This window comes from Saccopteryx bilineata, chromosome 4 (genome assembly GCF_036850765.1).
Source record: "Saccopteryx bilineata isolate mSacBil1 chromosome 4, mSacBil1_pri_phased_curated, whole genome shotgun sequence".
In the NCBI taxonomy this organism is placed as follows: Eukaryota; Metazoa; Chordata; class Mammalia; order Chiroptera; family Emballonuridae; genus Saccopteryx; species Saccopteryx bilineata.
The window spans coordinates 52,774,528-52,802,321 of record NC_089493.1 but is presented as its reverse complement, the minus strand read 5'-3'; the positions used below and the strand labels follow the sequence as shown (position 1 = coordinate 52,802,321).

Sequence of the window (27,794 nt, the reverse complement as noted above, 5' to 3'; positions counted from 1 at the left end):
CTTGGTAAATAACAACAGGCTGGTGTTGGATGAGGCCAGTGGTGGGATTCAGATAATTTAACAACTGGTTCTCTGCCCTAATGACTGTTTTAAGTATAAAAAAAGATATACTGAAAGGTAGCTTATTATTTCATGCATTTAATACTTAAATAAGAACAACAAGAGAGGTATACACAAAATTAGATTATGGTATAAGAATTTTAAAATATGAATTAAAAGATATTAAATAATACCAAAAAAACTAAACTGTTATTTAAGATATTTCCATATTGCTTCTTGATTGGCATCCTCACTTGCAATTTTTTCACCTACGGACGGAAGAACATTACTACGGGCACTTAGTATACGCTGTTGGCGTGGATGAATGTTAAAAAACAGTAAGGAATGTACATTTGTGATTTCCACATTGGGCGGTTGCCCAGGCGCCCACCTTAGAGAGAACCCTAATTACAAGTGCCATTTAAACAACCGGTTCTGCCGAACCGGTGTGAACCAGCTGAGTCCCACCACTGGATGAGGCTGATTGGGAGCTTTGCAAACAAGAAAGCCCACTCCCCTCACTGTCCTTTGGCTTTCTCATTTAGAGCCATGCTCCCTGTTCCCTTCACCCTCACAGACTTCCAGAGACATTAAGTCCACTCCCATTGCCAGATGGCATGACGGTAGGCTCTAGGTGATTTTTTTTTTCTTTCTGAGCCATTGAAACAAACCTTGCTCATAGTGAACTTGTTTAATAGTCCACTGGCCAGGCTGCATCATGAGGATCAGCAAGTTGCTTCTTCCTCTCTGCCTCATGTCCTGGCCTCAGAGCATCCGTGTTGTCATCTGTTGATGATGAGAACAGTACTGCTGCTGGGCCTTTTTCAAACACAGGGGAGGGGGACTAATGATTTCCCAACTGCCCTCCCCACTCTCGAATATAAAATTCCATCCGCAGGCCAGGGTTGAGCACCCTTGTCAGACAGCACAGCAGCAGGCCCCGGGGAGGAGGGGCAGCGATGCCTGCAGCCTAAGCTTCAGAAAGCCTGCTACAGGTGGGTGGGGTGGAGACACAGGCTCCCTGATGACGGCATCAATTAGAGTATCACAGAGGGGATTCAGACCCAGGGCCTTGGGAAAGCTGTTTAAAGGAGGTGACATTTGGGTCTTGCTGGTTGAGCAAGACTGTGAAAACAGCGGGGAACAGGGGAGGAAACTCAGATTCCTTGAGTGCCAGTTACTGTTTTAGGCCCTTTACTAATCTCTGCCCCTTTGAGTGAGGCAGGAAGCCAGAGGAAGCCAGCGCTGAGCAGGGCCAACTTTGTAGGTATGCAACATACGCCTTCCTCAGGCCCAGGCTCAGAGGGGCCTCTGCTCAATTTAATTCTGTGCTTTCACCCTTGAAATTCTGGATAGGTTTTGAACAAGGAGCCCTGTTACACTGGGCCCCCTGAATTAGTAGCTGGTCCTTGCACTCAGATGTAATCGCCTGCCCATGGTAACAGAGCCGTTAGGATTTGCACCAGTTCACCTCTCTGCTGCCTGTGATCTCAGGGAGCCTTACAGATCAAGAGAGAGTGGGACGGACAAAGTACACACAGAGAGCTAAGGGGACCCCAATAGCAGGAGATGGTGAGGCCAGGGAGTTGTTGGGCACCCCCGGCTGGAGGGGCCTCACCTGGTCGTCCCCTGAATGTTTGTGCACTTGTGTGCTGAGTTCCTGCCCTTCAGAGTTGAGATAGGCTGACTGAAGGCAGTTTTGGGGTCCTTTGTTTTTATGGCTTTATATTGGATCCAAGTAACAGACTGAGACAGGAGGTTGGCTAATAAAACTCAAATTGTATTTGGGAAATGAGAGAAAAATGGAGGTGCCCCAAATTCTCCTCACTCTGGGAACCTGCTGGGCAGGAATGTTCCTTGAAGCACAACACTGTCATCTGCCACAGACCTGCATCCCTGCCCTCTGACACGTGCCCAGGCTGTCCCCATTTGAACCCCCAGAGGGCCGATTTTGTTCTCTGTGGTCTTGGAGTCAACAGCAAAGTCAAAGTTGGGTTGAATCGGTGAACTTTGGCACTTCACACCTACGATGAAAACCTAGACTCAGCTAAGCATCCAGAAGACCAGCGAGGGGCCTGGTTAGTGTGTGAATCCAGGAATTCAGCCGTCAGCAGTGCAGACCAAGGGGCAGGGAGGATCTGGGGCCTCCTTCCCCTCTCACAATTGCCACTTCTTTCCTGGGGACCAAGGTACCCAGCTTTTTTATCTTGCACAAATAATGTTATTTTCAGTCTTTCCAGAGCCAGTATAAAAAGCCAGCCTTTCCTACCCCCAGGGTGCGGGGTGTGGGGTGTGGGTGGGGGGGGTTCTCTGGGTAAGAAAACAAACAAACATACTGACTGATAAAGGAGGACTTGGAATGGGAGCAAAGTTCAGAGCCTTTTGTTGCTGAAACTGGTTCTTTAAAAAAAAAAAACATGGGCTGATATTACAACCTGCTCATCACTGTCTCTTCCCTTGGAGATACTTGTCACCATCCTTCCCTGCCAGGACACAGGAACCAGAATTCTCCCAGCTGACTCTGCTCCCTGCCCTCGCCGGTGCTTCTGGTGTGCGGCCTGGCCCATCGGCGCTGGGAGGGGAGAGCAGTCTGGTGGCTGCCTCACTGTGGCTCTCAGGAGCTGCAGCTGCCTGCAGAGTGTTCAGAGGAAGCCCCGAAGCCTGGGCAGAAAAGCCGCCGCTCCCTGGGCCCCAGAGCCTGGAACAGTCTTGCCAGGGCACCAGGGTGAGGAGGGTGCTGATGAAAGCAGGGCCCCGGTTTCTTCCTCTGGTGGAACGCCCTGCCCACCAGAGCAGTGGGGTCCCGAGGAGACTGTTTGTGGGGGAGATGCTGAGCAGCGGGTCTGTGTATTAGGGCCTGGGCTAAAGCTTGTTTTATGTCAGGTTGCAAATGAGTTCATCTTTTCAGGATCTGTTTGAATACTACACAAGATAAAAGAATGGGTCCCTGGCAGATTGGCTCAGTGGTAGAACATTGATTGGCCTGGTGTGTGAAAGTCCCGGGTTCAATTCCCGGTCAGGGCACAAAGGGAAAGCGCCCATCGGCTTCTCCACCCCTACCCCTCCCGCTTCTCTCTCTCTCTCTCTCTCTCTCTCAGTCTCTTTCTCTTTCTTCTCCTCCCCCAGCCATGACTCAGTTGGAGCAAAGTTGGCCCCGGGCGCTGAGGATGGCTCCATGGCCTCACCTCAGGTGCTAAAAGAACTCAGTTGCAGAGCAACAGAGCTTAGCCCCCTAGCGTGCTAGCCGGGTGAATCCTGGTCAGGGCGCCTGCGGGAGTCTGTCCTCTCTCTGCCTCTCACATAATTAAAAAAAAGAAAAAATGATAAAAGAATGGAAACCTCACCCACCTCAGTCCAGGCTGCCACTTTGTTCCGTTAGAGACATGGGACTGAGCAGGCCAGGGTCAGGGCACCAAGGCTGAAAAAAAGGTCTTCCTGCAGGGCTCAACAGGCCTATCCCTGGAGAAGGCCAGTTATGGCCCATCTGGGTAGCCACTGACTGTCCTTATACTCGTATCCCTCCTAAACCCCTCCAGGCCAGGGGCTCTGAGGACTCTGAGGACTCCTCAAAATAGCAGAGGGAGCAGTTGAGGTAGACAAAAGGCCTGGTGGGGAGTGTGCTCAGAGTCTGGCCAGCCAGTCAGGATTCCCACACTGCACTGCTGCTGGCCTCTGACTTGGTGTCCGTCCTCAGAATGGGGATAATCCCATCTCCTGGGCTTGGGGTTTTGGAAGGGAGAACCGATGGGGAGCACGGAGCACCCGGCACCTCCCACCCTCCAGTGACTCAGCCAGCATTAGCAGCCCGTCCCAGGAGCACCATTCATTGCAGCGCATCTAGAGAATGCTTGTGTTTTGGAGGAGTGGTGGGAGGGTATGAGAGAAGCTGAAGAACCAGAAAAGTGTATGTGTTTGCAGGGCTGTGAAGGGGGCCGTAGATAGCTGTGATGAGGCATGCTATTAGAAAACCCCACTGCCCTCCCAGGGAGGTGGGCAGCATGTGGTGGGGCAGTGGCCCCCACATTGCCACATCCAAGGACCCCTTTTAATGTCCAGTCTTTATAGAGGTTTCGTGTGCCAGCGTGGAGTGGACAGGGCTGGGTTATTGCAGCACAGTTCCTCCGCCCTTACCCTGCAGTCCTCTGGGATTTTGCAGCCCACAGGTTGCACCTATGGGAGTAATGCAAAGTCCCCTGTCTCTAAGCCTAGATAGACACGAGTCCCAGTCCCAGATTTGCAACATCCTGGCTGAGGACCGTGGATACCCTGTGTGAGTTTCAGGCCTCAGCTCCTTCATATCAAAATGGGAACGACTGAGAGGATTAATAGTATGTTGAGATGGTGCCAGGTAAAGGTTCATTAAATGTCGGCTGGTTTATTATTATTATTATTATTATTAGCTACTATGTTTTATTATTATCATTACTACTGCGACTACTGTCATGACTTCCCCTCCATTCTCAACTCCATTGACACGTCTTATCTTTGCCGGTACTAGTACTGCCTATATGAATACCCTTATGAAACTAGACAGGCTGAATCAATCTATTAAATAAAAATTATTTAGGTAAATAATATTCAGAGTTAAGACTATAGGGTGGTAATAGTATTAGTAAAAATAGCAGTAGCTGTTACTTATGGAGTGCTTATTTTGAACCAGGCATGATCAGATACACTTGAAATTAATCGCGACAGCCCTGTGAAGTAAGCACTGATTGCATCCCCGCTTTACAGATTAGGAAACTGAGACCCAGGGTGGTGAAGTCACTTTCCTAAGATTTCATAGCTGGTGAGTAGCAGAGCTGAGATTTGTATGCAGGCAGTTTTGATACAGGGCCTATGCTCTTCATCCAGCCTGGTGTAGGAGACAATTGACCATTCATAGCCATGTGGCTAATTTCTGCTGTGATCTTGGGAAGTCACTTTAGCTCTTTGGGCCCCAATTTTTGCGTCTTAAAATCGTGAATTTTGGCTACATGGACTGCACCTCTCCTGGCCTCCCTTCTCTGCTCACTGTCATTCTCCTTTTGCATTTCTGTTTGCTCTCTGTTTTGGGGGTAAACCTCAACCCCAGCTGATGTGTGGCTGGTGGTCTGTCTGGTGAGCACAGTCCTTGGCCCCAGTGGCCGAAAGAGACCCCAAGATGGACCCTGTGCAGGAGGCAGTGGTCGCCAGACCGCTCATGATGTAATGACCGATTAGGAACTTCCTCTTGGAAGCCCGGCTTCCTCTAGGAGCCAGAGGTGCTGGCTCTGAGGTGGGGGGTGGGGAGGGGTGGGGGGGAGTGAATAGGAGGAAACTCCTGTCAGCTGGGCCCTGCTTTTGGAAAGAGTTCAGCTTAGAGGCTTGGTCTAAGCTGTTGACCATTAACATGGTCCATGCACATTCCTTCTCTGCTTTTATTGCCTGAGCCCAGTGGATAAAGGGCTGGTCACCCCCTCCTTAACAAAGAAAAAAAAAACCCAGCCTTTAATTAATGCTGCATCTCTGGACTTGCTGCAAAACCTGAAGCCATTTCTATAGCTTAAAATGACAAAGGAAAGTTAAGTGGAAACTCCTTTTTTCTCCTTAAGTTTGATAACAAAAACTACTTATCTAATGGGCAAACAAGGCTTTTAAAGGGGTGTAAGGTTAACCAGATGCAGGGCCATGTAATTATTCCCAGGCCTAAGAGCCGCAGATGAAAAAGCTGCCGGTTGGACTGGAACTTGAAGCCACAGTCATGACATAGGACAGAAGAAAGGTGTTTTCCAGAAGGGCTGGAGGCCCTAGTGTGGCTTGTGAAAAGAGGATTAGAAAAGCCAGCCCTGGACTCCTCTCCAGCTCTGCCACCAACTTGCTGGGTAACCCAGAGCAAGTTACTTAACCTCTCAGGATCTCTGTCTCTGAATGTCCCTTCCCAGGTGTCAGTGGGGTTTGGGTCTGTGTCAGTCTTCCTTTGGGGTGTGGTGGGGCAGGCCCTTTCCATCCTGCCCCGGGAGAGGCAGGGAGGCTGCTGTGGCCCCCGAGTCTGGTGTGAAGCTGCAGCACAGGCTTTGAATGCAGAGGAGCGTGGGGTGGGGGTGACGGCCAGGACCCCGGAGATCAGGTCCGCGGCTGGCCTTCTGCAAGTGCTCTGAGTCATTATGGCTAGCTAAAGCCTAAGGGATCAAAAACTTTTAATCTGGGCACATTTTAGGTTCCATTCACAGGAAGGCCGAGTCCAAGGCAGTCTGGCCAAATGGAAAGGGGGGAATCACGAGGAAAACAAGCTGCATTGCGTGTGCTCAGGCTTTTGGAGCGTGCAGCTCACGGGGGAGCACACAGGAACGTTCCTGCCCTTTGTTTTGACAGAAAACTGCTGATTTCGAAGAAGCTGAAGACTTTTCTTGGGATTTCAGCTCTCCCTGCCTCCCCCAGACTGCAGTTGGCCCCCTTGGTGCCCCATCACCCCCACAAAATTACATGTTGGGCTCACAGCTCCCTCTGTGGGCAAAGAGGCCCAGAGGAAGGAATGCCAACCATTGGAGGGGCTGGCTCCAGTTTAGGGGAGAGGGCCTGTCGAGGGCCTCTCTGTCCCAGCCCACTGCAGGCATCCACCTCCCTCTGGTGGCAGGAATGTGGGCACCACCAGGAGCACTGGCCCCCCCTGCCCGGCCTGGAAACACAAGGGCTGTCCCCGGTCCATCACAGAGCCCTGCTGAGGCCACGCCGGGCCTGCCACTGGCCTGGTGGCGCACCGTATTTTTTCTCATTTTATTCCTTTCAACGCCTCATACCTACAATGAAATCCGCAGCTCTTAGGTGTACGGATCATGATTTCGACAATGTGTACACCTGAGATCCCATTGTACCGATCGGAATATCAAACATTTCTGTCACCCCAGAAAGTTCCCTTGTGCCCCTTCCCAGTCATCCCCACCCCACAGAGGTAATCACTGTTCTAATGTCTGTCACCATAGATTCGTTTTTTTTTTTTCTATTCGAGAGTTTCCTGTTAGTGGAAACAAACAGCACTGCTGTGGGCGTCTTGGCAGCCCAGGCTTCTGATGCACGTTGTATTTTTCAGTAGTTTGTTCCCTTTTGTTGGCGAGTTGTGTTCCATTTGTATACATGTACCTTATTTTTAATTTCACTAAATTTTTTTAAAAATTTATTTTTTGATTACAGTTTACATTCAGTATTATTTTGTATCAGTTTCAGGTGTACAGCATAGTGGTTAGACAGTCAAATACACTACAAAGTGTCCCCCTGATATTTCCAGTACCCACCTGGCACCATACACAGTTACTACAATACTGTTGATGACATTCTCTATGCTGTACTTTACGTCCCGTGACTATTTTGTATCTACCAATTTGTCCTTCTTCATCTCTTCACCTCTTCCTCCAGCCCCACAACCCCCTCTCCCCTCTGGCAACCATCAGTCTGATCCCAGTCTATGAGTCTGTTTCAACTTTGTTGTTCTTTATCTTGTTCTTTAGATTCCACATCTGAGTGGAATCACACGGTATTTAAGTCTTCCTCTGTCTGATTCATTTCACTTATAATAATACTCTCTAGGTCCATCCCACACTGGCACAAATGGTAAGATTTCATTCTTTTTTATGACCAATAGTCCATTGTATACATGTGCCACCACTTTTTTATTCACTCCTCTGTTGATGGGCACTTGGGTTGCTTCCTATCTTTGCTCTTGTACATAACTCTGCAGTGAACACAGGGGTGCAGATATTCTTTCGAATTAGTGTTTTGGGTTTCTTCAGCTATATACCCAGAAGCAGAATCACTGGGTTGTAAGGCAGTTCCATTTTTAATTTTTTGAAGAACCTCCATGCTGTTACCCATTTTGGCGGCACCAGTCGGCATTCCCACCGGCAGTGCACAAGGGTTCCCTGTTCTCCACACCCTCACCTACACTTGTTTGTTGATTTATTGATGACAGCCATTCTCACAGGTGTGAGGTGATATCTCACTGTGGTTTTTAATTTGCATTCCTCTGATGATTAGTGACATTAAGTATCTTTTTATATGTCTGTTGGCCATCTGTTTGTCCTCTTTGGAGAAGCATCTATTCAGGTCCTCTGCCCATTTTTTTAATGGGATTGTTTGAGTTTTTTGGTGTTGAGTTGTATCAGTTCTTTATAAATTTTGGATATTAGCCTCTTATCTGGTGTATTACTGGCAAATACAATCTTCCATTCAGTAGACTGTCTTTTCATGTTGTTGATGGTTTTCTTTGCTGTGCAAAAACATTTTAAAAGATAGGTTTTACTATAGTAAGTTGTTTTAATGATTTTATTTTATTTTATTTATTCATTTTAGAGAGGAGAGAGGGAGAGAGAGAGACAGAGAGAGAGACAGGGGGGAGGAGCTAGAAGCATCAACTCCCATATGTGCCTTGACCAGGCAAGCCCAGGGTTTCGAACCAGCGACCTCAGCATTTCCAGGTCGATGCTTTATCCACTATGCCACACAGGTCAGGCGCAAAAACATTTTAGTTTGATGTAGTCCCATTTGTTTATTTTTTCTTAGGTGTCCCTTTACCTGAGGAGGTATGTCAGGAAAAATATTAAGAGAAATGTCAGAGATTTTACTGCCTGTTTTCTTCTAGGAGTTTTATGGTTTCAAGTCATACATTTGTGTTTTTAATTCATTTTGAGTTTATTCTTGTATATAGTGTAAGAAGGTAGTCTAATCTCATTTTTTTTGTACTTATCTGTCCAATTTTCCCAACACAAATTGTTTGAATAGACCATCTTGACCCCACTGTATATTCTTGTGTCCCCACTGTATATTAACTGACCATATATATGCGTGGGTTGATTTCTGGGCTCTATTCTATTCTAATGATCTTTGTGTTTGTCTTTATGCCAGGGATGTACCTTATTTTTGTTTATTTATTATTAGTCCATTTCGGCTGCTAGAACAGAGTAACACAGACTGAGTGGCTTAAGCAACACAGTTTTTTCTCACAATTCTGGAGGTTGGGAAGTCCGAGATCAAGGTGTCAGCAGATTTGGTGTCTAGTGAGAGCCTGTTTCTAGTTCATAGACGGCATCTTCTTGCTGTTGCTCACATGCTGGAAGGGTTAGAGAGCTCTCTGGCATCTCTCTTAAAAGGGCACTAATCCCGGTCATGAGCTACCCTTGTGACCTCCCAAAGACCCCACCTCTCCTATTGCCATCACATTAAGGGTTGGGATTTCAACATATGAATTTGAAGGGGACAAAAACATTCAGCCTATAACATCCATTCTCCTGTTGGACATCTGGGCAGTTTTCCAAGATTAAGTGGTTATGAGGAGAGCTCTGCTATGAACATGCACTAAATCACAGAAATTGAAAGCTCGTTGTTTGGCTGGGAAGGCTGAGGCTAGGATAATGTAGGTGACCTGCCTGATCAGAGCCAGGAGGCAGGACACCTGACTACAGAACTCCTGCCACGTGAGTGCCAGACTGCACCTCTCCTCTCCTCCTCCCCCTGGAACCCTCCCAGCCAGGACCCAGAATCTGTCTGGGAACTAGGCCAGGCCCCTAGCAGGCAGGGGGTAGTGAGCAGGAGTTTCGGTCAGAGCGCGGTCATCTTTGATGTTGCTCACTCGGGTCTGACTCTCTGGCATTTATTTGCAATTAAGGAGATGGTTCCTAATTAGGCTGATGGCGGGACCACAGCCTTGGAGCCTTGAGGAGAAAAAGATCTTCTGCAAGAGAGACTGTCTGCCTGCACGCTGAGTGGCAGCGCAGGCTGCAGATGAGAAGTGTGGTGGGTGTACTGGTGCTCTGCAGCTGTGGGAAGTGCAGAGGGGACCTCGGTTTGGGGGAACCTGCCTTCTCACTCGCAGACAGCGTGTCAGCTTATGTTAACACTGCATGAGATTTGGACGCACACACATATGTACGTATATGTGTGGAGTGAAATACTGTCACAGCAGTACTAGTCCTTGTTCTAGACATTCTTATTCATTGCTTGATTCATCATTCTTTCACTATCTGAATACCTCTTTCGCCTCAGCTACCAAGCTAGGAGCTAAACCTTAACATTGTAAAGTGCTTTACAGTTTGCAAAGGGCATTGCCATTCACTGTCTTATTTAACCTCCCATGGTGGTAACCCTGGGTCATTTCCACCAACACCCCTCTGTATCCCTGACCTCTGAAGGGTCAGGCCAATGCTGGGACCAGTAGACAGCTGCTTCTTTTTGCACCCTGTTGATCTGCTTCCAGAGTTTCCAGAAAACCCAAAGATAGGCTACCTAAGTGAGGCACTTGATTATGAATAAGCTTATTTTCCAAATGGAGATACTGAGGCTTGTCCACAAGATCATATGACAAGCATCAGATTAGAATTCTGGGGTCTCAAGTCTGGTCTGTGTTCTGCCACACACTGTGGTATGTCCTTGGGTGACTCGCCCTGTATCTGGGGGCACAAAGACATTGGATTAAATCAGTGGTTCACACAGGTTAGTCAAAGGACTAATTTTTCATTGATCCATGATGAAAGAAATAAGAAAATTTCTTTTTTTCTTTTCTTCTGAAGTTGGAAACAGGGAGACAGACAGACTCCCACATGTGCCCGACCAGGATCCACCCGGCACGCCCACCAGGGGGCGATGCTCTGCCCATCTGGGGCGTTACTGTGTTACAACCAGAGGCATTCTAGCGCCTGAGGCAGAGGCCATAGAGCCATCCTCAGCGCCTGGCCAACTTTGCTCCAATGGAGCCTTGGCTGCGGGAGGGGAAGAGAGAGACAGAGAGGAAGGAGAGGGAGGGGTGGAGAAGCAGATGGGCACTTCTCCTGTGTGCCCTGGCTGGGAATCGAACCCAGGACTCCTGCACGCCAGGCCAATGCTCTACCACTGAGCCAACCGGCCAGGGCCAAGAAAATTTCTTATAAATGCAGTGATTTCCAACCTTTTTAATCTCATGACACACATAAACTAATTACTAAAATTTTGTGGCACACCAGAAAAAAAAGTCAGATGCAACCTTATTATGCTGTGTGACCAATTAGATGTAATGCTGTCGCATGACCCATACATTTATGGTTCAGGACAGGACATTCACACCAGATGGCTATTGTGTTAGCTGTCTTTTCTTTTCTTTTCTTTTCTTTTCTTTTCTTTTCTTTTCTTTTCTTTTCTTTTCTTTTCTCTCTCTCTCTCTCTCTCCTCCCTCCCTCCCTCCCTCCCTCCCTTCTTTAATTTGACAGTCTAAGGGAAAAGAGGTCAGTGCTGCTGACAGTCAGGTGTTGCATGTTTTAAACACTCGTGTGGCACACCGATTGAAAATCACTGACCTAAATGTAGTAACTTTAAAATCCCTGATTTCTTTTAGTATTAAATTATACTTTAATTGAGCTATACAAAATTATAATTTTGTTAGTATTAAATTACACTTTTGTGCTAGTGATAGTAGATGGTCTTGAGGATTTTAATGTCATTACAAAATAAAATAGTGGTTACTCTGACATTCCCAGCCCCTCTGTTAAACTGTGTGTGTTGGTTTGTGAAAGCCCAGAGTGTTGGGGCTCCTTGGATGAGATTCTGTCAGGAGTCCTTCAAGCTCTGGAGCCCTGAGTCCCCCGACAGCTTAGTGGGGGTGGGGAAGCCCCCAGAACATGGTGATGGCTCACCTGCCGGTTTGTTCTCCATCGTACCTGAGATCTAAGTTGCCCACCATCCCCTTGGGCCTAAAGCCATGAGCTTTACCCGCTGGGCAGGATTCTCATGGGGGTGGCGGCAGGGACAGTGTGCCCACACTTGTGATATATTTTATTTCCTTTCTCCTTCCCTTTTAGTGTGTGTTCCAAGAGTGCCTTAGGGATACATGCAGCCTTGGGACCGACACAGAGAGGACTGAAACCCACCCCTTCCCACTTGAGAGTCTAGCCTAGCCAGGGACACTGACCAATAGCACAGACACCTGCTCAGGCCAAGGGTGGGGCTGCACTTTAGCCTGTAACCACACGGGAGGGAGGGGTCAGAGAGGGCTTTTCTGAGGCAGCAGTCCGTCTCCTGGAGTTTGGAAGACTTGGCCACCAGCCCGGGCCTGATGAGGTGTTACCTAGTCTGCTCAACCGAAGAGGCCGCAGGAGGTGAGGGCTGGCCCAGGCCGCGTCTCTGAGCCAGACGGCCGGGGCATGCTGGGCCCTAGGGCAGCAATGTGGGGTTTGTCCTCAATCACAGGATGCCATCCCTGTGAGGGGCACTGGGACAAGGCAAGGGACACAGGTCTTGATGGGGGTGGGTGTAGCTGATAGGGGGCATTTTGCTTGGCTGGTGAGAGGAGAAGGGAGACAGAAAGTCCCACCTGGCCTTGGATTGAAAGCTCTATAGGAGCTGGGAGAGAGTACATACCCCCCCCCCCCCTTCCCATTACCACCCTCCTCCCCCACACTCTGACTCTGAAACTGCTTCTTTCCCTTCTACAACGAAGTGGCTACACCCTGGGGAAGAGCTGCCACTTTAGGATGAGGTGGCCTTTTCTGAGCCTTATCTGGGAAAGGGAAGTAGCATCAGTCCCTCACTTGGTGACACTGTGCAGTGAGTCCTTGGGGAGTGAAGGCCCTTTGTTTAGGGAGGGAGAGTGACTCACAGGCTTGTGGGTAAACACCTCTAGGACTCATAGACCACGAGAGAAGTCATGGTTAGAGATAGGGAAACTGCGGCCTAGGGAAGGGGAGGGACTTTCTCAGTGCGTGGGTTTTAGCCGGGAGCCTGCCTGGAGTATGGAGAAGCGTTTCCTGCAGGAGTATGGTCTGGCACTGATGCTGGCTGGCTATGGCACTCACTAGTGTGCACCCGTGACCAGTTAGGGCACCTCCCTGGGCCTCAGTTTCTGCACCTGTGAAATGGGGTGATAACAGGTGTACCAGGATGGTTGCGGAGAAGCCGCCTAGCTCGTGTTAGGCACCCAGGGATGCCTGTTGCCTACCCTGTTGCCTAGTGTTCTCCAAGCATGGCTTCTTTGCTTCCTCACTTCTCTCTGCCACGAGCATTAATAGGAATCCTCTTTGCTCGCTGAGAATGTTGGTGCTAGAGTTTTATGGTTGGGTTGGGGTGGTACTTGAGAATTCCCAATCGGTGCCAGACGGATGAATGGAGAGGGGCAATGGCTTGGGTGTTCCTTGCTGCCCCCCTGCTGGGACTGGCCTAGTGCCCACAGCTTGGTCACCTATAACAGGGTAGAGTTGTCTTTTCGCCCACTGGCTAAGGGTTAGGTCAGTGAGGGCAGGGAGTGGGGTCTCTTTTTTCCCTGACAATCAGCTAGAACCATGAGGGTCCTGGATGGAGGCTGTGAGGCAAAATGATACCTCCTCAGGAGCTGGCCTGGGAACCTGTGACTGGCATCTGAAGCCAGACATAGGGTGAGGGGCACGCCCTTTGGGGCTGTGCCCAGCCCAAGGCCACAGCAGAGCTGACAGCTTACAGGAGGCCCCTCAGACAGGTTTTCCTGCTAGGTAGCTAGGCAGGCCTCCTAGCACGTAAGAGGATGTCAGGGGGCCTGTCACCCTGCTGCTGTGGGACTTCTAGTGGGGCTGAGCTGACAGACAGAACTGACCTCACTCAGGCTCTTGAATGAAGTTGTTAGTGCTGTTTTTCCCTCTAGTTTAGTTGGACTTTGATCAGTTTCTCTTGGAGAATAAGAGCCATAGAGTGCTTTGGTGTGTTCTCATCAGGCCATCAACAGAATTCTGCCTCCATGCAAAAGCCCCAGCCAGGGCCCACGTGGGAACATGACGAGGCAGTCATGGGTACCCACCTGCTTCTCAGAGCTGTGAGTTCAAAGGAAAGAGCAGATATTAAAGGGCTTCAGACTCTGAGAAGCTGCCCACACAGGAGAGCAGTAAGCATGGGGCTGTCCTTCAAGACAGAACCCACCCTTTGTGTGTGTGGTCTTAGGTCTGGTCTCAGAAAATTGCCAAATTTATCCAGACATAGAGATGCCCCAAGCTGGAATGAGAAAGGATTCCAGTCATGCTGCAGTGCACCTCTTTGTTGTCTGTGGGGAAACTGAGGCCCAGAGAGGCACAACACACAACTGAGAGCCGGCAAACTCTGAAGCCCCTGAGGAGCAATTTTCTTTAGCATTTTAGAGACCTTGGACTTCTCTGTCTCACAGAGGTGACTGCAGTTCTGGTGAAAACCTGCACTTTCTGCCGAGAGAGCCAACTCGAGGAGACATTGAGGGAACTTGACATAATGCCCAAAGACCAGTCGGGGGCAGTCGGACAGTTATGATTCTGAGCTAGAAGGGATCCCGGGGGCCAACTCCTATGCTTGAGTCCCCCCGAGTGATGATTTGCCCCCTGATATCTAACCCTACGCTGTTCAGACAGAGGCTTGGACTGACTAGGTCCCAATCCTGGCTATGCCACTCACTACCTGTGTGACCGTAGGCAGGTGGCTGGTGCCTGCCAAGTCTTAGATCCTCCTGTAAAAGAAGAAGGTGGTGCCCTGGCCGGTTGGCTCAGCGGTAGAGCGTCGGCCTAGCGTGTGGAGGACCCGGGTTCGATTCCCGGCCAGGGCACATAGGAGAAGTGCCCATTTGCTTCTCCACCCCTCCGCCGCGCCTTCCTCTCTGTCTCTCTCTCTTCCCCTCCCGCAGCCAAGGCTCCATTGGAGCAAAGATGGCCCGGGCGCTGGGCATGGCTCTGTGGCCTCTGCCTCAGGCGCTAGAGTGGCTCTGGTCGCAACATGGCGACGCCTGGGATGGGCAGAGCATCGCCCCCTGGTGGGCAGAGCGTAGCCCCATGGTGGGCGTGCCGGGTGGATCCCGGTCGGGCGCATGCGGGAGTCTGTCTTGACTGTCACTCCCTGTTTCCAGCTTCAGAAAAATGCAAAAAAAAAAAAAAAAAAGAAGGTGGCTTCATCACAAAGTGACTGGAGGACCCAACCCAGTGAGGTCACGTGCAGAGTAACAAGTACAGTGATGGCACCTGGTACACTGTAGGCTCTCAGCGCCCAGGGTCTCCTTTGGGCACATGGGTGTATTTCCGACTCCTGCTAGCTTGTGAAATTCTTTGGCCAAGAACCAGATGTGGTTCATGTTTGTGTTCCTACAAAACCTAGCACATAGTAGGTGTCTTGCCTCTGCTGTAGATTCATAGCCTCTATTTCTTCCTTTGTGTATGTTTTGGGAAGGGAGGGGTCTCACTGTGTGTTAAGTTTCCTGAGGACAGGCTGGCACACAGTAGATGCTGGCAGGTCTGTTGACCGCTAGAAACACCACCCAACTCCCACCATCCAGGCAGCAGTACCACCTTTGCTCCCCTCTGCCACCCACCTCCCCACCCTGAATAAACACACTGTGCCCTGTGCTTGCCCCACAGACGCCAGCATGTCTCCGGATGCCACCAAGCCAAGCCACTGGTGCAGCGTGGCATACTGGGAGCACCGGACGCGTGTGGGACGCCTCTACGCAGTGTACGACCAGGCCGTCAGCATCTTCTACGACCTACCTCAGGGCAGCGGCTTCTGCCTGGGCCAGCTCAACCTGGAACAGCGCAGCGAGTCGGTGCGGCGGACGCGCAGCAAGATCGGCTTCGGCATCCTGCTCAGCAAGGAACCTGACGGCGTGTGGGCCTACAACCGCGGCGAGCACCCCATCTTCGTCAACTCCCCGACGCTGGATGCGCCCGGCGGGCGCGCCCTCGTCGTGCGCAAGGTGCCACCCGGCTACTCCATCAAAGTGTTCGACTTCGAGCGCTCTGGCCTGCTCCAGCACGGGCCTGAGCCCGACGCCGCCGACGGCCCCTACGATCCCAACAGCGTCCGCATCAGCTTCGCCAAGGGCTGGGGGCCCTGCTACTCCCGGCAGTTCATCACCTCCTGTCCCTGCTGGCTAGAGATCCTGCTCAACAACCACAGATAGCGGCAGCTGCCCACCAGCGGCCCGCCATCTGCCCCCCCCCCCCCCCCCGCCGGGGGTGCCAGTGCCCAGAGACACTGCTCCCACGGACGCAACCTCCCAAATATCATCTACCTAGATTTAATATAAAGTTTTATATATTATATGGAAATATATATTATACTTGTAATTATGGAGTCATTTTTACAATGTAATTATTTATGTATGGTGCAATGTGTGTATATGGACAAAACAAGAAAGACGCACTTTGGCTTATAATTCTTTCAATACAGATATATTTTCTTTCTCTTCCTCCTCCCGCTTCTTCTTCTTCTTCCTATTCTTCTTTTTTTTTTTTTTTAAAGAAAACGATACAGCAGAGCTAGGTGGAAAAGCCTGGGTTTGGTGTATGGTTTTTGAAATATTAATGCCCAGACAACAAGCTAATACCAGTCACTCGTTGATAATAAAGTATTCGCATTATAGTTTTGTTTTTTTAAAAAACTGTCTTCATTTTAACAAAGAGGGTCATGCAGGGCTTCAGTGGGTTTCTGACCCCGCGGGGATCCTGAAACTTGACGAAGCCCTTTACTAGATAAAGATTAGAGGGAATACATTGAAAAAGGGAAGAAGGACATACCTTTACTCTTAAGGCTACAGGAGGTCGTGTTGTTCCTTCTTGCCCATTGCTGTGTTGTGTCCAGAGGCTGGGGAGAAGGAGGGATAATGGAGAGTGCATGAGTCATCCATGCCAGTCTGATGGGGGAGGCTCCTGCTCTGGCCTGGAGGAACTCTCAGCCTGATGGTGGAGACGCAGGCCCATCCCTCCCATCTCTGAGCTGTGCACAGCTAGAAGAGCAGGCTGTATCTCACCACTCTGGGAAATGTCCTGAGGAACTGAGATGGTGGGCCTTAGGCTCGCTCACTACCACGTAGAGCCCACCTGAGCTCCAGAGTGAAGCTCTTAGGACCAGGACCTCACCAAGCGACCCTCCCACCCACCTCTAAATAGTTCAGAATCTGGGCTGCATTCATGAACTATGGAAAGTCGGGTGGTTTCTTTTTTCTCTATAAAAGGGAAAAGCTGAGGTTCTGGAAGGGTATGGCTAGTTCATGAGACAGACCTAGGTTAGAAGTTACATCTAATTGTAGGACAAGAGCCATATTAAGTAGGTTTTTTCTCTTGAAAACTCAAAAAAAGAAAGCCTCCTTAGCCAAATAATGAAGGGGAATTTTACATCATGTATCTTTCTTGGAGATTTACATCAGTACTGTATAGCAGATGCTCTCGGAAGTCCTGTGGATAACTAATTTAACAGCTTGAAACAACTAACATTATCTATCACACAGTTTCTGCATTCAGGAGTATGGGAGCTGCTTAGGTGGGTGGTTCTGGTTCAGGGTTTCATGCCGTCGGCCAGGGCTGTGGTCATCTGAGGTTTAACATTGGCAGCAGGACCCATTTCCAAACTCACTCCTGGGGCTATAGGGCGGAGGCCTCAGTTCCTCACCATGGAGTCCTCCCCAGCTATTCATGAAATGTCTTTCCCCAGAGCACATGATCCAAGAGATGACCAAGAGCGAAGCTGTCACCACCTATAACCTTACCTAGGAAGTGACATGCCATCACTTCTGCCATATTCTGTGTATCACACAAACCATTCTTGTTAAAATACGGGAGGGACTGCACAGGAGTGTGAATGCCAGGAGGTAGGGATAGCCACCATACCATGTCCAGGAAATGTATCATTTCACTTTGTTTCCCGAAGTTATGTGCCAACAGACTCTCCACCCCTGTTAATCCTGTTCTCACTTCAAGGCACACTGGTACCTCTGGGCTGGTTGGTCACTGCTGACTGCTGGGTATGCCAGGGCACCCCACACTGAGCCCTGCCCTGAAGATGCTCACCTGGAGTACCTGCCTCACTGGTGCAGTATCTGTGGGGTCTAGAGAGGCTCCTCAGGATTAGTAACGTCCCCAGGCAAGACGGAATTAGGGAGCCAGTTCCGTGGGAGAGCTGAGGAGAGGAATCAGACGCCTCCCGGGATGGCTCAGTGCTTCAGCTCTGACCCTCACCTGAGAGATGAGTGGCAAGATGACAAGTTAGGAGTAGCAGAGGGGGCAGGAGCAAAGGGGCGATGCCACAGGAGGTAGCAGAAATCAGAAGGCCATTGTGTGGATGCAGCAAGAGAGTGGAGTCTTCAGACACTCGTGCTTTTTTTTTTTTTTTTAATTTTCATTTTAGAGAGGAGAGGGAGAGTCAGAGAGAGAGAGAAGGAGGGAGGAGCTGGAAGCATCAACTCCCATATGTGCCTTGACCAGGCAAGCCCAGAGTTTCGAACCAGCGACCTCAGCATTCCCAGGTCGACGCTTTATCCACTGCACCACCACTGGTCAGGCCCAGACACTCGTGCTTGCATTCAGGTCTCGGCTGTACCACTTATAGAGTGACTTCAGGGACTTCTGAAAGTGCCTCAGTGTTAAGAGAATAAAATTATTCCTGAGAAGTAAGTGTTAATTGGAAGAATTAAGTACCTCACTAGTACCTGGTTCATCATCGGTGCCTATCAGCTGCTATTAAAACAGGACCAGGGCTGGAAAGGAAGGCTGGGAATCCTCAAATGTTAAGATGAGGAGCTGGGCTGGCATTCTGGGGGCAGGTGGGCAGGTTTCTGCGTGGGCCAGGGAGGTGATGAGAGCTAAGCTTTAAGAAGCCTTGGCTGGTTGGCTCAGTGGTAGAGTGTTGGCCTGGCATGCAGAAGTCCTGGGTTCGATTCCCGGGCAGGGCACACAGGAGAAGTGCCCATCTGCTTCTCCCCCCCTCCCCCCCTCCTTCCTCTCTGTCTCTCTCTTCCCCTCCCACAGCCGAGGCTCCATTGGAGCAAAGATGGCCCGGGCGCTGGGGATGGCTCCTTGGCCTCTGCCCCAGGCGCTGGAGTGACTCTGGTCGCAACAGGGCGACGCCCCGGAGGGGCAGAGCGTCGCCCCCTGGTGGGCATGCTGGGTGGATCCCGGTCGGGCGCATGCGGGAGTCTGTCTGACTGTCTCTCCCCGTTTTGAGCTTCAGAAAAATACAAAAAAAAAAAAAAAAAAAGAAGAAGCTCTCTGTAGGGGCTTCCCAGAGGACAGCTAGGCTGCAGGTAGGAATGGGTCATCTGAGCCCTGAAATCCATCCTGGCTCCCTGAGGACGGTTCTCACTAATGTCAGTCTCCTGACAGATTCCTTGCCTTTAGAGGAAGCAGCAGTCACACCGCAATGCCTGCATATGGAAGTAGTGATCATAATCCTCCAAGGAGCAAGAGGGACAGAGATGGACACTCCCATTCTATAGATGAACAAACTGAGGCCTAGGGAATGGAAATGCTTATCTCAAATTGGGTGATCATAAATGCTGGGATATGACCAGGTTTCCTGCCTCCTACCACAGGGTCTACCATTCCATGCCAACCAGATGCTGACATCCTTTCCCCATCTCCCAGGTTCTTAGAGGGTGCCCACCCAAGCAGGTGACATTGATTCTTTCTAGAATTAAGCCTCATGGCCACACTCTTTCACGGAAAACTTTCCCCTGGTTTCCCTGCCAGCCCAGACTCCTCCCTTGACCCCTTCACTCTGCCACCCTTGGACCTGATTCTCCTGGGAGACACAACTCCATCTGATGTCCTGCACGTCCCAGGCCTTGGTCCTCTTGAGCACTGAGTGGAGCAGGGCTGTGCTACGTACATGAGGATGGGCTGGGAGTCACTGAATTTTTCTTTTCAAGTTGGTAACTAACAACACCATTTGTGAGCCCTTCCTGCATGCTAAGTGTCTTTATACATTTGATCTTCACAAGAACCTCTGTGCAGTGTTCTCAGTCATTCTCCTTTTTCAGTTGGAGAAACTGATACATAAATGCTGTCATTTGCCCAAGCTCCCTGGGGGAAGGAGTCTCAGAAGTGAGCTGGGGGTTCTTCCTGTGTGCTAGCTGTGATTGGTTCTGTTGGAGTGGCCTGTCCATGGGGGAGAATGAGCCTGACCTCTGGGGACCCAGGGCCGCCACTCTCACAGCTATCTTGCCTTTCAGACCTGCTCTGTTTTGAGGCTAAGGATATCCCTGAGGTGGTTGGGTGGCTCCAGGTGTCAGGGAGAGAGAGGTGGTGGCTGCCTTTCTTCATGGGGGTCCGAGAATCCAATTCTAGCCCCTCAGTTTACAGATGGGGAAATCAAGTCTCAGACGGGAGAGGCTAACTTGCTGTCACAAGTGGTGGCAGGAACTGCCATCCTTCCCCTCTGCTAGTCATAGTGCCCCTAGTAACTGTGGTTTCCCCCGACCACCCAGGGATCTGGTTTCTCAGGCTCCAAAAGAAATACTTTCTAAGCAAGGCCTGGTCTGGAGAGTGTCTGCTCCCTGTGGGCCCTGGCAAACAATGTGGGTGGGGCTTAATGCCCCCAAACCCAAGCTCAGGCCTAGAGTGGGGGTGGGATTGAGGAGGTGGGATTTTCGGCAGTTGACTAGGTTAGTCTCTTCATTGCCTCCTCCTGTCCACAGACTCCCTCCATCTCCAACTCCCCACCACCACCTCAGTCTCCTGGAGTGTTTAGGGGTGTGGGGGGTGGAAGTGTTAATCTGGGAGTGGAAGAAGCAGAGCTGGGACAGAGAGGGGAATCTGCAAATCTTGGGTTCATGACCAAGGAGGGGCCCAAGTTCACATAGCAAGTTTAGGGCAGAGTTGAACCTAAAACTTAGGTCTCTGGATTTCTGGTCTGGCTGCTTCCTCTGTGTCTGGGTACAGATTCCATCTGTGCTCTGGAGGGTGTGCACATACCTCTGTTCCCTCTGGAAACTCCCCCCATTCCCCTTCTCCCTGTCCTGAAAGGTCCCATCCCATATATATATATATATATATATATATATATATATATATATATATATATATATATATATATATATATTTTTTTTTTTTTTTTTTTTTTCCCGAAGCTGGAAACAGGGAGGCAGTCAGACAGACTCCCGCATGCGCCCGACTGGGATCCACCCGGCATGCCCACCAGGGGGCGATGTTCTGCCCCTCTGGGGAGTCACTTTGTTGCATCCAGAGCCATTCTAAGTGCCTGAGGCAGAGGCCACAGAGCCATCCCCAGCGCCCGGGCCATCTTTGCTCCAATGGAGCCTTGGCTGCGGGAGGGGAAGAGAGAGACAGAGAGGAAGGAGAGGGGGAGGGGTGGAGAAGCAGATGAGCGCTTCTCCTGTGTACACTGGCAGAGAATCGAACCTGGGACTCCTGCACACCAGGCCGACGCTCTACCGCTGAGCCAACCGGCCAGGGCCCATCCCACATATATTAATACATTTCAGAGGGCTTAAAGTTCTAGCTACCTCTGGCTGCAGCTGCCTTATTATAATGCTGACTCTGCCACTCACCAGCTATATGATCCTGGGCAAGCTACTTAAGCTCTCTGTGCCTCAGTTTCCTCATCTGAATAACAATAAGAGCATCTACCTCCTAAGGTTGCTGGGAAGATTAAATAAATTAATGTATGCTTCGCACTCCAAACTGGCATGTATGACCATAGTTCCCTATGTATAAGACACTCCCATGTATAAGATGCACCTTGATTTTGGGGCCCAAAATTTGGAAAAGAAATGTATTACATAAAGTTATTGACCTCAAGTTTTATTCATCATAAAATTCATACAACTCCTCATCATTGTCAGAACTCCCATCCATTACCTTGTCCTCATTGGTGTCTGATAACAAATCACTGTCTTCAATAATGAGCACAAAAACAAGCACGAAAAAGCGGGAAATGCAAGTAAAAAAATCTAAAACCACTGTATAAGACGCACCCAGTTTTTAGACCCCAAATTTTTCGAGAAAAGTTGTGTCTTATACATGGGGGAATACGGTAAGTATTAGCAGGTGCTCAATAGTACTGTTTTGGGTCCTGAAAGACAGCTCAGGGAGGTGAAAAAAGCTTTGGTTGGGGTCTCAGCAAGCATGAGGACTCAAATTCAGATCCCTTAACTCGCTGATGACTTTGGACAATCACCTGACCTGTGAAAACCTCAGTTTCCTCAGGGGGAAAGTAGAGTCGTGATCCACTGGGCTGTCCCCAGTCTGGGAGACCACAGCCTCCCTTGACAGCTGCTGTGGCTTCTTACCTGGGCCTCCTGCCCCTCTCATGCCTTCTCCAATTCACTCTCCTCCTCTCAAATCTGACAGCGCCTCCTTCTCGTGACCATGACCTCTCTGACAGCTCCCTGCGCCCACAGGATAAAGAACTACCTCTGAGAGTGGTCTGTGTGGCCCTAAGGGAATCTGGCCCTGCCCCATCTCTACCTGGCCAACGCCCTTCAAACACCCAAACACCACACTCCAGAGCTCTGTCTCCATCTCTCTCTCTTTTTTTTTTTTTTTGTATTTTTCTGAAGCTGGAAACGGGGAGAGACAGTCAGACAGACTCCCGCATGCACCCGACCGGGATCCACCCGGCACGCTCACCAGGGGCGAAGCTCTGCCCACCAGGGGACGAGGCTCTGCCCCTCCGGGGCGTCGCTCTGTTGCGACCAGAGCCACTCTAGCGCCTGGGGCAGAGGCCAAGGAGCCATCCCCAGCGCCCGGGCCATCTTTGCTCCAATGGAGCCTTGGCTGTGGGAGGGGAAGAGAGAGACAGAGAGGAAGGAGGGGAGGGTGGAGAAGCAAATGGGCGCTTCTCCTATGTGCCCTGGCCGGGAATCGAACCCGGGTCCCCCGCACGCCAGGCCGACACTCTACTGCTGAGCCAACCGGCCAGGGCCTGTCTCCATCTCTTAACCTATCTCTCTGTCTCTCTCTCCCAGGTCTTTATGCAAGCTGCCCCTACTCCAGACCATGTTCCAGCCAGCCCAGTCCGAGTGCTGACCACACCGCCGTCCCTTTCTCCTCCAAGGGAGTCTCCTGGAAGCCAGAGATGTCTCATGTCCCATTTGCCCCATGGTTCTGGGCCCCTACATGTTTGAGAAGTAGAAAGGTCATGGAGGTAATGAACATGAGTGTTTATTTTATAAATGCTAACAGACTAAGCAGGCATCCAGAGGGGGTTGTGCTTATTAGTATCCTGTGTCTTCATGACGATCCCCAGCTGGCTTCCCCTTACAAGTCCCCAAGAATCCTCATCCTCAGGCCCAGGGCTCAAGGACTCCTGTTCTGCAGCCTTATTCCAACCTCCCAAGAGTATAGTAGCAAGAATTCCTGGTTTGGGGGTAGTGTCCCTTTGAAAATTTAGAACACAGACTCAGAGAACATCCAAGCTGGGAAATGTCCTTAGAGTGCATCTAGTTCCATTACTCACAGAACTAAGGCCCAGAGAGGGCAGGGTGCTAACCAGGGTCACAGAGCAAGGCAATGGCAGATGGGAACCAAACCCACAACTTAGGGCTCCTTCCAGACTGGGCCTCTCAGCAATGCTGCAAAGGCTTCTGAGAAGCCAGCAGCGGCCCAAGCAAAGCAGTTGAGAGGCAATAGGGTAGGGGTGTAGGTCACTCTTTATCTTCTTTCTTTTTTTTTTTTTTTTTTTTTTAACAGAGACAGAGAGAGTCAGAGATAGGGACAGACAGACAGGAACAGAGAGAGATGAGAAGCATCAATCATCAGTTTTTCGTTGTGACACCTTAGTTGTTCATCGATTGCTTTCTCATATGTGCCTGGACCGCGGGCCTTCAGCAGACCGAGTAACCCCTTGCTCAAGCCAGCGACATTGGGTCCATGCTAGTGAGCTTTTTGCTCAAACCAGATGAGCCTGCGCTCAAACTGCTGACCTCGGGGTCTCGAACCTGGGTCTTTCCGCATCCCAGTCCGATGCTATATCCACTGTGCCACCACCTGGTCAGGCTATCTTCTTTTTTAATTGTGGTAAAAATACATACAACATAAAGTTGACTGGTTTAACCCTTATTAAGTGCACAGCTCAATGGTATTATTAAGCATGTTCACATTGTTACACAGCCATCACCACCATCGGTCTCTAGAACCCTTTCATCTTCCCTGTGCTTTTTATGCTCCTGTGATAAGATACACACCACATAAAGTTTGCTGTTACAACCATTTTTACATGTACAGTTCTGGGACATTAGGTACATTCTCCTTGTTGTGTTCCCTATGCTTTTTAATAAAAGACAGATGAAGAGAAAGTGTTACAATTCTTCACCCGGGGATTTGGAAGCCCTTGCTGAGTTGCAGCAGCCCTGACATCCTAGAGGAAGCTGTGTCATCTTGGCCCTGTGGAGGGTTTGGCAGGAGGGGCTGGGGAAGGGATGCCCAGTCTAGGCTGACCATCACCAGGGATAGAGGCTGGAACAGCCTCGCAGCCTTGCTGTTTTTAAAGCAGGTCACAGCGAGGTTAGTAGAGTATAGATAAAATGCCCAGAATTTCTGAAGGTGAGACTGGAGGGGAGTCCATGGGCTGAGCACAGGAGAGAGGTGGTTTTTTTAATATGACTTTCTTGGACTCTCTGGAGCACTGTGGGAGACCTGAGTGATCTGGGGAAGCCCCCTACCTGTCTGGGCCTCTATTTCCCTCAAAAATAAAAGATCTAAACTAGATGGCTAGATAGTGCCTTCTGGGGGAGCCTAGGGACTCTAGAGAGCCCCTGCCCTACACCCAATAATCTGTGTCCCAAGAGTGGTAGCCAGAGTGGACTTTAATATGGGACCTGCTGAGAGAAGTGGGGTAATCCTTAGTAATATAACTCTTCCTTTGTTTAGCAAAAATAATAACAAATTTTATTTACTGAGGGACTTGTATACAGTAGCCCCTTTATCCACAGTTTCACTGTAGTTTCTGTTACCCGTGGTCAACCATGGTCTGAAAATATTATTTTTTTATTTTAGATTTTATTTATTCATTTTAGAGAGAGGAGACAGAGAGAAAGAGAGAGAGACAGAAAGAGAGAGAAGGCAGGGAGGAGCAGAAAGCATCAACTCCCATATGTGCCTTGACCAGGGAAGCCCGGGGTTTTGAACCAGCAACCTCAATGTTCCAGGTCGATGCTTTTACCTACTGCGCCACCGTAGGTCAGGCAAGGTCTGAAAATATTAAATAGAAAATTCCAGGATAAACAGTTCATACGTTTAAATGCAAGCTGTTTTGAGCAGTGCTGAAATCTCACGAGTCCTGCTCCATCCTGCCGGGGATGTGAATCACTTGTTTGTCTCCACGCTGCACACACTCCCTCCTGCTAGGCACCTGGGCGCCATCTTGGTCGTCAGGGAGACTCTTGCAGTCCCGCAGTGCTTGGGTTCAAGTAACCCTTCTTTTACCTCATCATGGCCCCAAAGTGCTTGGTGGTGATGTTGGCAATTCAGACACGCCAAAGAGAAGTCGTAAAGTGCTTGTTTTGTACCATCGGAAGGTCAATAGTAGCCTGTGACCTAACGGTCACAACGCTGCGTCATTCACCTCACCTCATCTCCTCACCTCGGCTTTCTGTCGTCTCACGGCATCACGAGAAGGGTGAGTTCAGTACAATAGGTTATTCTGAGAGAGGAAGACCACATTCACATAACTCTTATTATAACATATTGTCAGAGGCGGATTAAGGTCGGTTGAGGCCCTGGGCGCAGAAGAAAATATTGGGCCCCTTAAAAAAAGAGAGAGGCGGGGAGAATAAAAATGCATGTTAACCATATTTTTAAATAAATAAAAAATATTATGTACTATTAATGTTAAAATTGCACATATGAAACCAAACTTGGTGTCATTTAAAAAAAGTGTCAAGTTGGGGTTTTGCAAGGCCCTTCAAAAGTCGGGGCCCAGGGCACATGCCTGGTACACCCGCTGTTAAATCTGCCTCTGCATATTGTTATAATTGTTTTATTTTCTTATTAGTTATTGTTGTTAATCTCTTACTGTGCCTAATTTTTTTTTCTTTTTTTCTTTTTCTGAAGTTGGAAACCGGGAGGCAGTCAGAGCATGCGCCCGACAGGGATCCACCTGGCATGCCCACTAGGGGCGACGCTCTGCCCATCTTGGGGCGTCGCTCTGCCGCAACCAGAGCCATTCTAGCGCCTGAGGCAGAGGCCACAGAGCCATCCTCAGTGCCGGGTAAACTTTGCTCCAGTGGAGCCTTGGCTGCGGGAGGGGAAGAGAGAGACAGAGAGGAAGGGGGGGGGATGGAGAAGCAGATGGGTGCTTCGTCTGTGTGCCCTGGCCGGGAATCGAACCCTGGACTTCCGCACGCCAGGCCGACGCTCTACCACTGAGCCAACCGGCCAGGGCCACTGTGCCTAATTTTTTAAAGATTTTATTTATTCCATTTTTAGAGAGGAGAGAGAGAGAGAGAGAAGGGGGGAGGAGTAGGAAGCATCAACTCCCATATGTGCCTTGACCAGGCAAGCCCAGGGTTTTGAACCAGCGACCTCAGCGTTTCAGGTCAATGCCCTACCCATTGCGCCACGACAGGTCAGGCCACTGTGCCTAATTTAGAATTAAACTTTATCATAGGTATGTATGCAGAGGCAAAAATGTAGTTGATTTAGGGTTCTGTACTATCTGCGGTTACAGAATCCACTGGCGGTCTTAGAACATCTGATGGCAACACTGACTTCTGAACTTGATTTTCCAAGGCCACTGAGCACACAGGCTTTGGAGGCAAATCCAGGTGCTCCAGGCCCAACCCTGCCTTCAGCTAAGTGCCCCTGGGCAAGTTGCTTAGGGTGTCTGAGTCTCAGTTTCCTCATTTGTTAGAATAGGCATAAGAATAAGAATAAGGTGGTTAGGAAGATTAAATTAAAGGAGTTTATATTTGCAAAGCAGTTTGAACAGGGCCCAGCTTGTAGTGAGTAACAGCATTTGTTGAACTTAAAAAAATATTACATTGTCAACAGCTTTATTTTATTTTATTTTATTTTGGTCAGTTTTGTTTGAAACAGCAAGTTGATTAGAAATTTTTTTTTTTAAGTTTTGCTTTCTATTTATTTCTAGTTGCTATTTCTATCTGCTATTGGATGATCTATGGTATGTCTTTTTATTTTATCTATCACCTATCTATTTATTTAGAGAAAGACAGACAGAAACATGGGTCTGTTCCTGTATGTGCTCTGACTGGGCGTGGAACCCGCAACCTTTGTGTATCGGGACGCTGCTCTGATTCAGTGTTTTTCAACCACCAGTCCACAAACTGGTGCCAGTTCACCAGAAATTTTGTGCCAGTCCAAGAAGGAGTTAACCACCCTTATGTTGTATGAAGATTATAGGTCTGCAGACTGGCGGTTGAAAAACACTGTTTTAAGCAACCGAGCTTTCTGGCCAGGTCTCGATTATCTCTTTTTGTTATCACTGAGCAATAAACAACATGGAGCTTTAGGAATGCCTAGAGAAAACACACACAAACAACATACGCGCAGGCAGTCCAAGATGCACTTTCCTTAACATTTTAACAAAAACAAACCTATTCATAAGTTTTTGTAGAGGAGAAGAAAGTCTCTTCCAGAGTCCTTAAGTTGCATAAAATGGGCAGCATCTTGATGTTTTCTAAGAATGTGTATTAGAAGCCGACCCTTTGAAAATGGCTACACCACCCTCACCCCTGATCCTAGGATGGTTTTGATTACTATTATTGGGCCTGATGACAGTGATTTTGACTCTTTGAGAATCCCTGGCTTTGTGCTGCCCAAAATATAATATCAATGAACATAAAAACCACATCAGAAAAAAAAACCCAAAAAACAACTCATCAGATCCCCAGAAAGCTAAGTGGCACCTGGTCTGCTTTGGCGACAGGTCTTGGCTGGCTCCTGGACTCTTCTCACTCTGGGGCTCCAGAGGGACTGAGGTCTGCTGACCCCTGGGCCCCTGCCCCAGCTGGCCATGCTTAGGGGAGCTCCTGCAACAGCTTGCAGGGAATAAGAACCAGGCTGAGGCATATGGGGTTTTTGTGGTTTTTTTTTCTTTCTTTCTGAAGC

At 49.4% G+C, this 27,794-nt stretch overlaps 1 protein-coding gene across 2 annotated transcripts in view; it reads left to right on the top strand.

Moving 5' to 3' along the window:
* SMAD6 (SMAD family member 6) overlaps positions 1 to 16,353 on the top strand; it is an 84,547-nt gene extending 68,194 nt beyond the window's left edge. For both annotated transcript variants that reach the window (XM_066276381.1, XM_066276380.1), the window contains exon 4: positions 15,351 to 16,353. In XM_066276381.1, the coding sequence (XP_066132478.1) occupies positions 15,351 to 15,892 (542 nt within the window). In that variant the 3' untranslated portion in view covers positions 15,893 to 16,353. The remainder of the gene's footprint in view (positions 1 to 15,350) is intronic.
* The last annotated feature ends 11,441 nt before the right edge of the window (positions 16,354 to 27,794 follow it).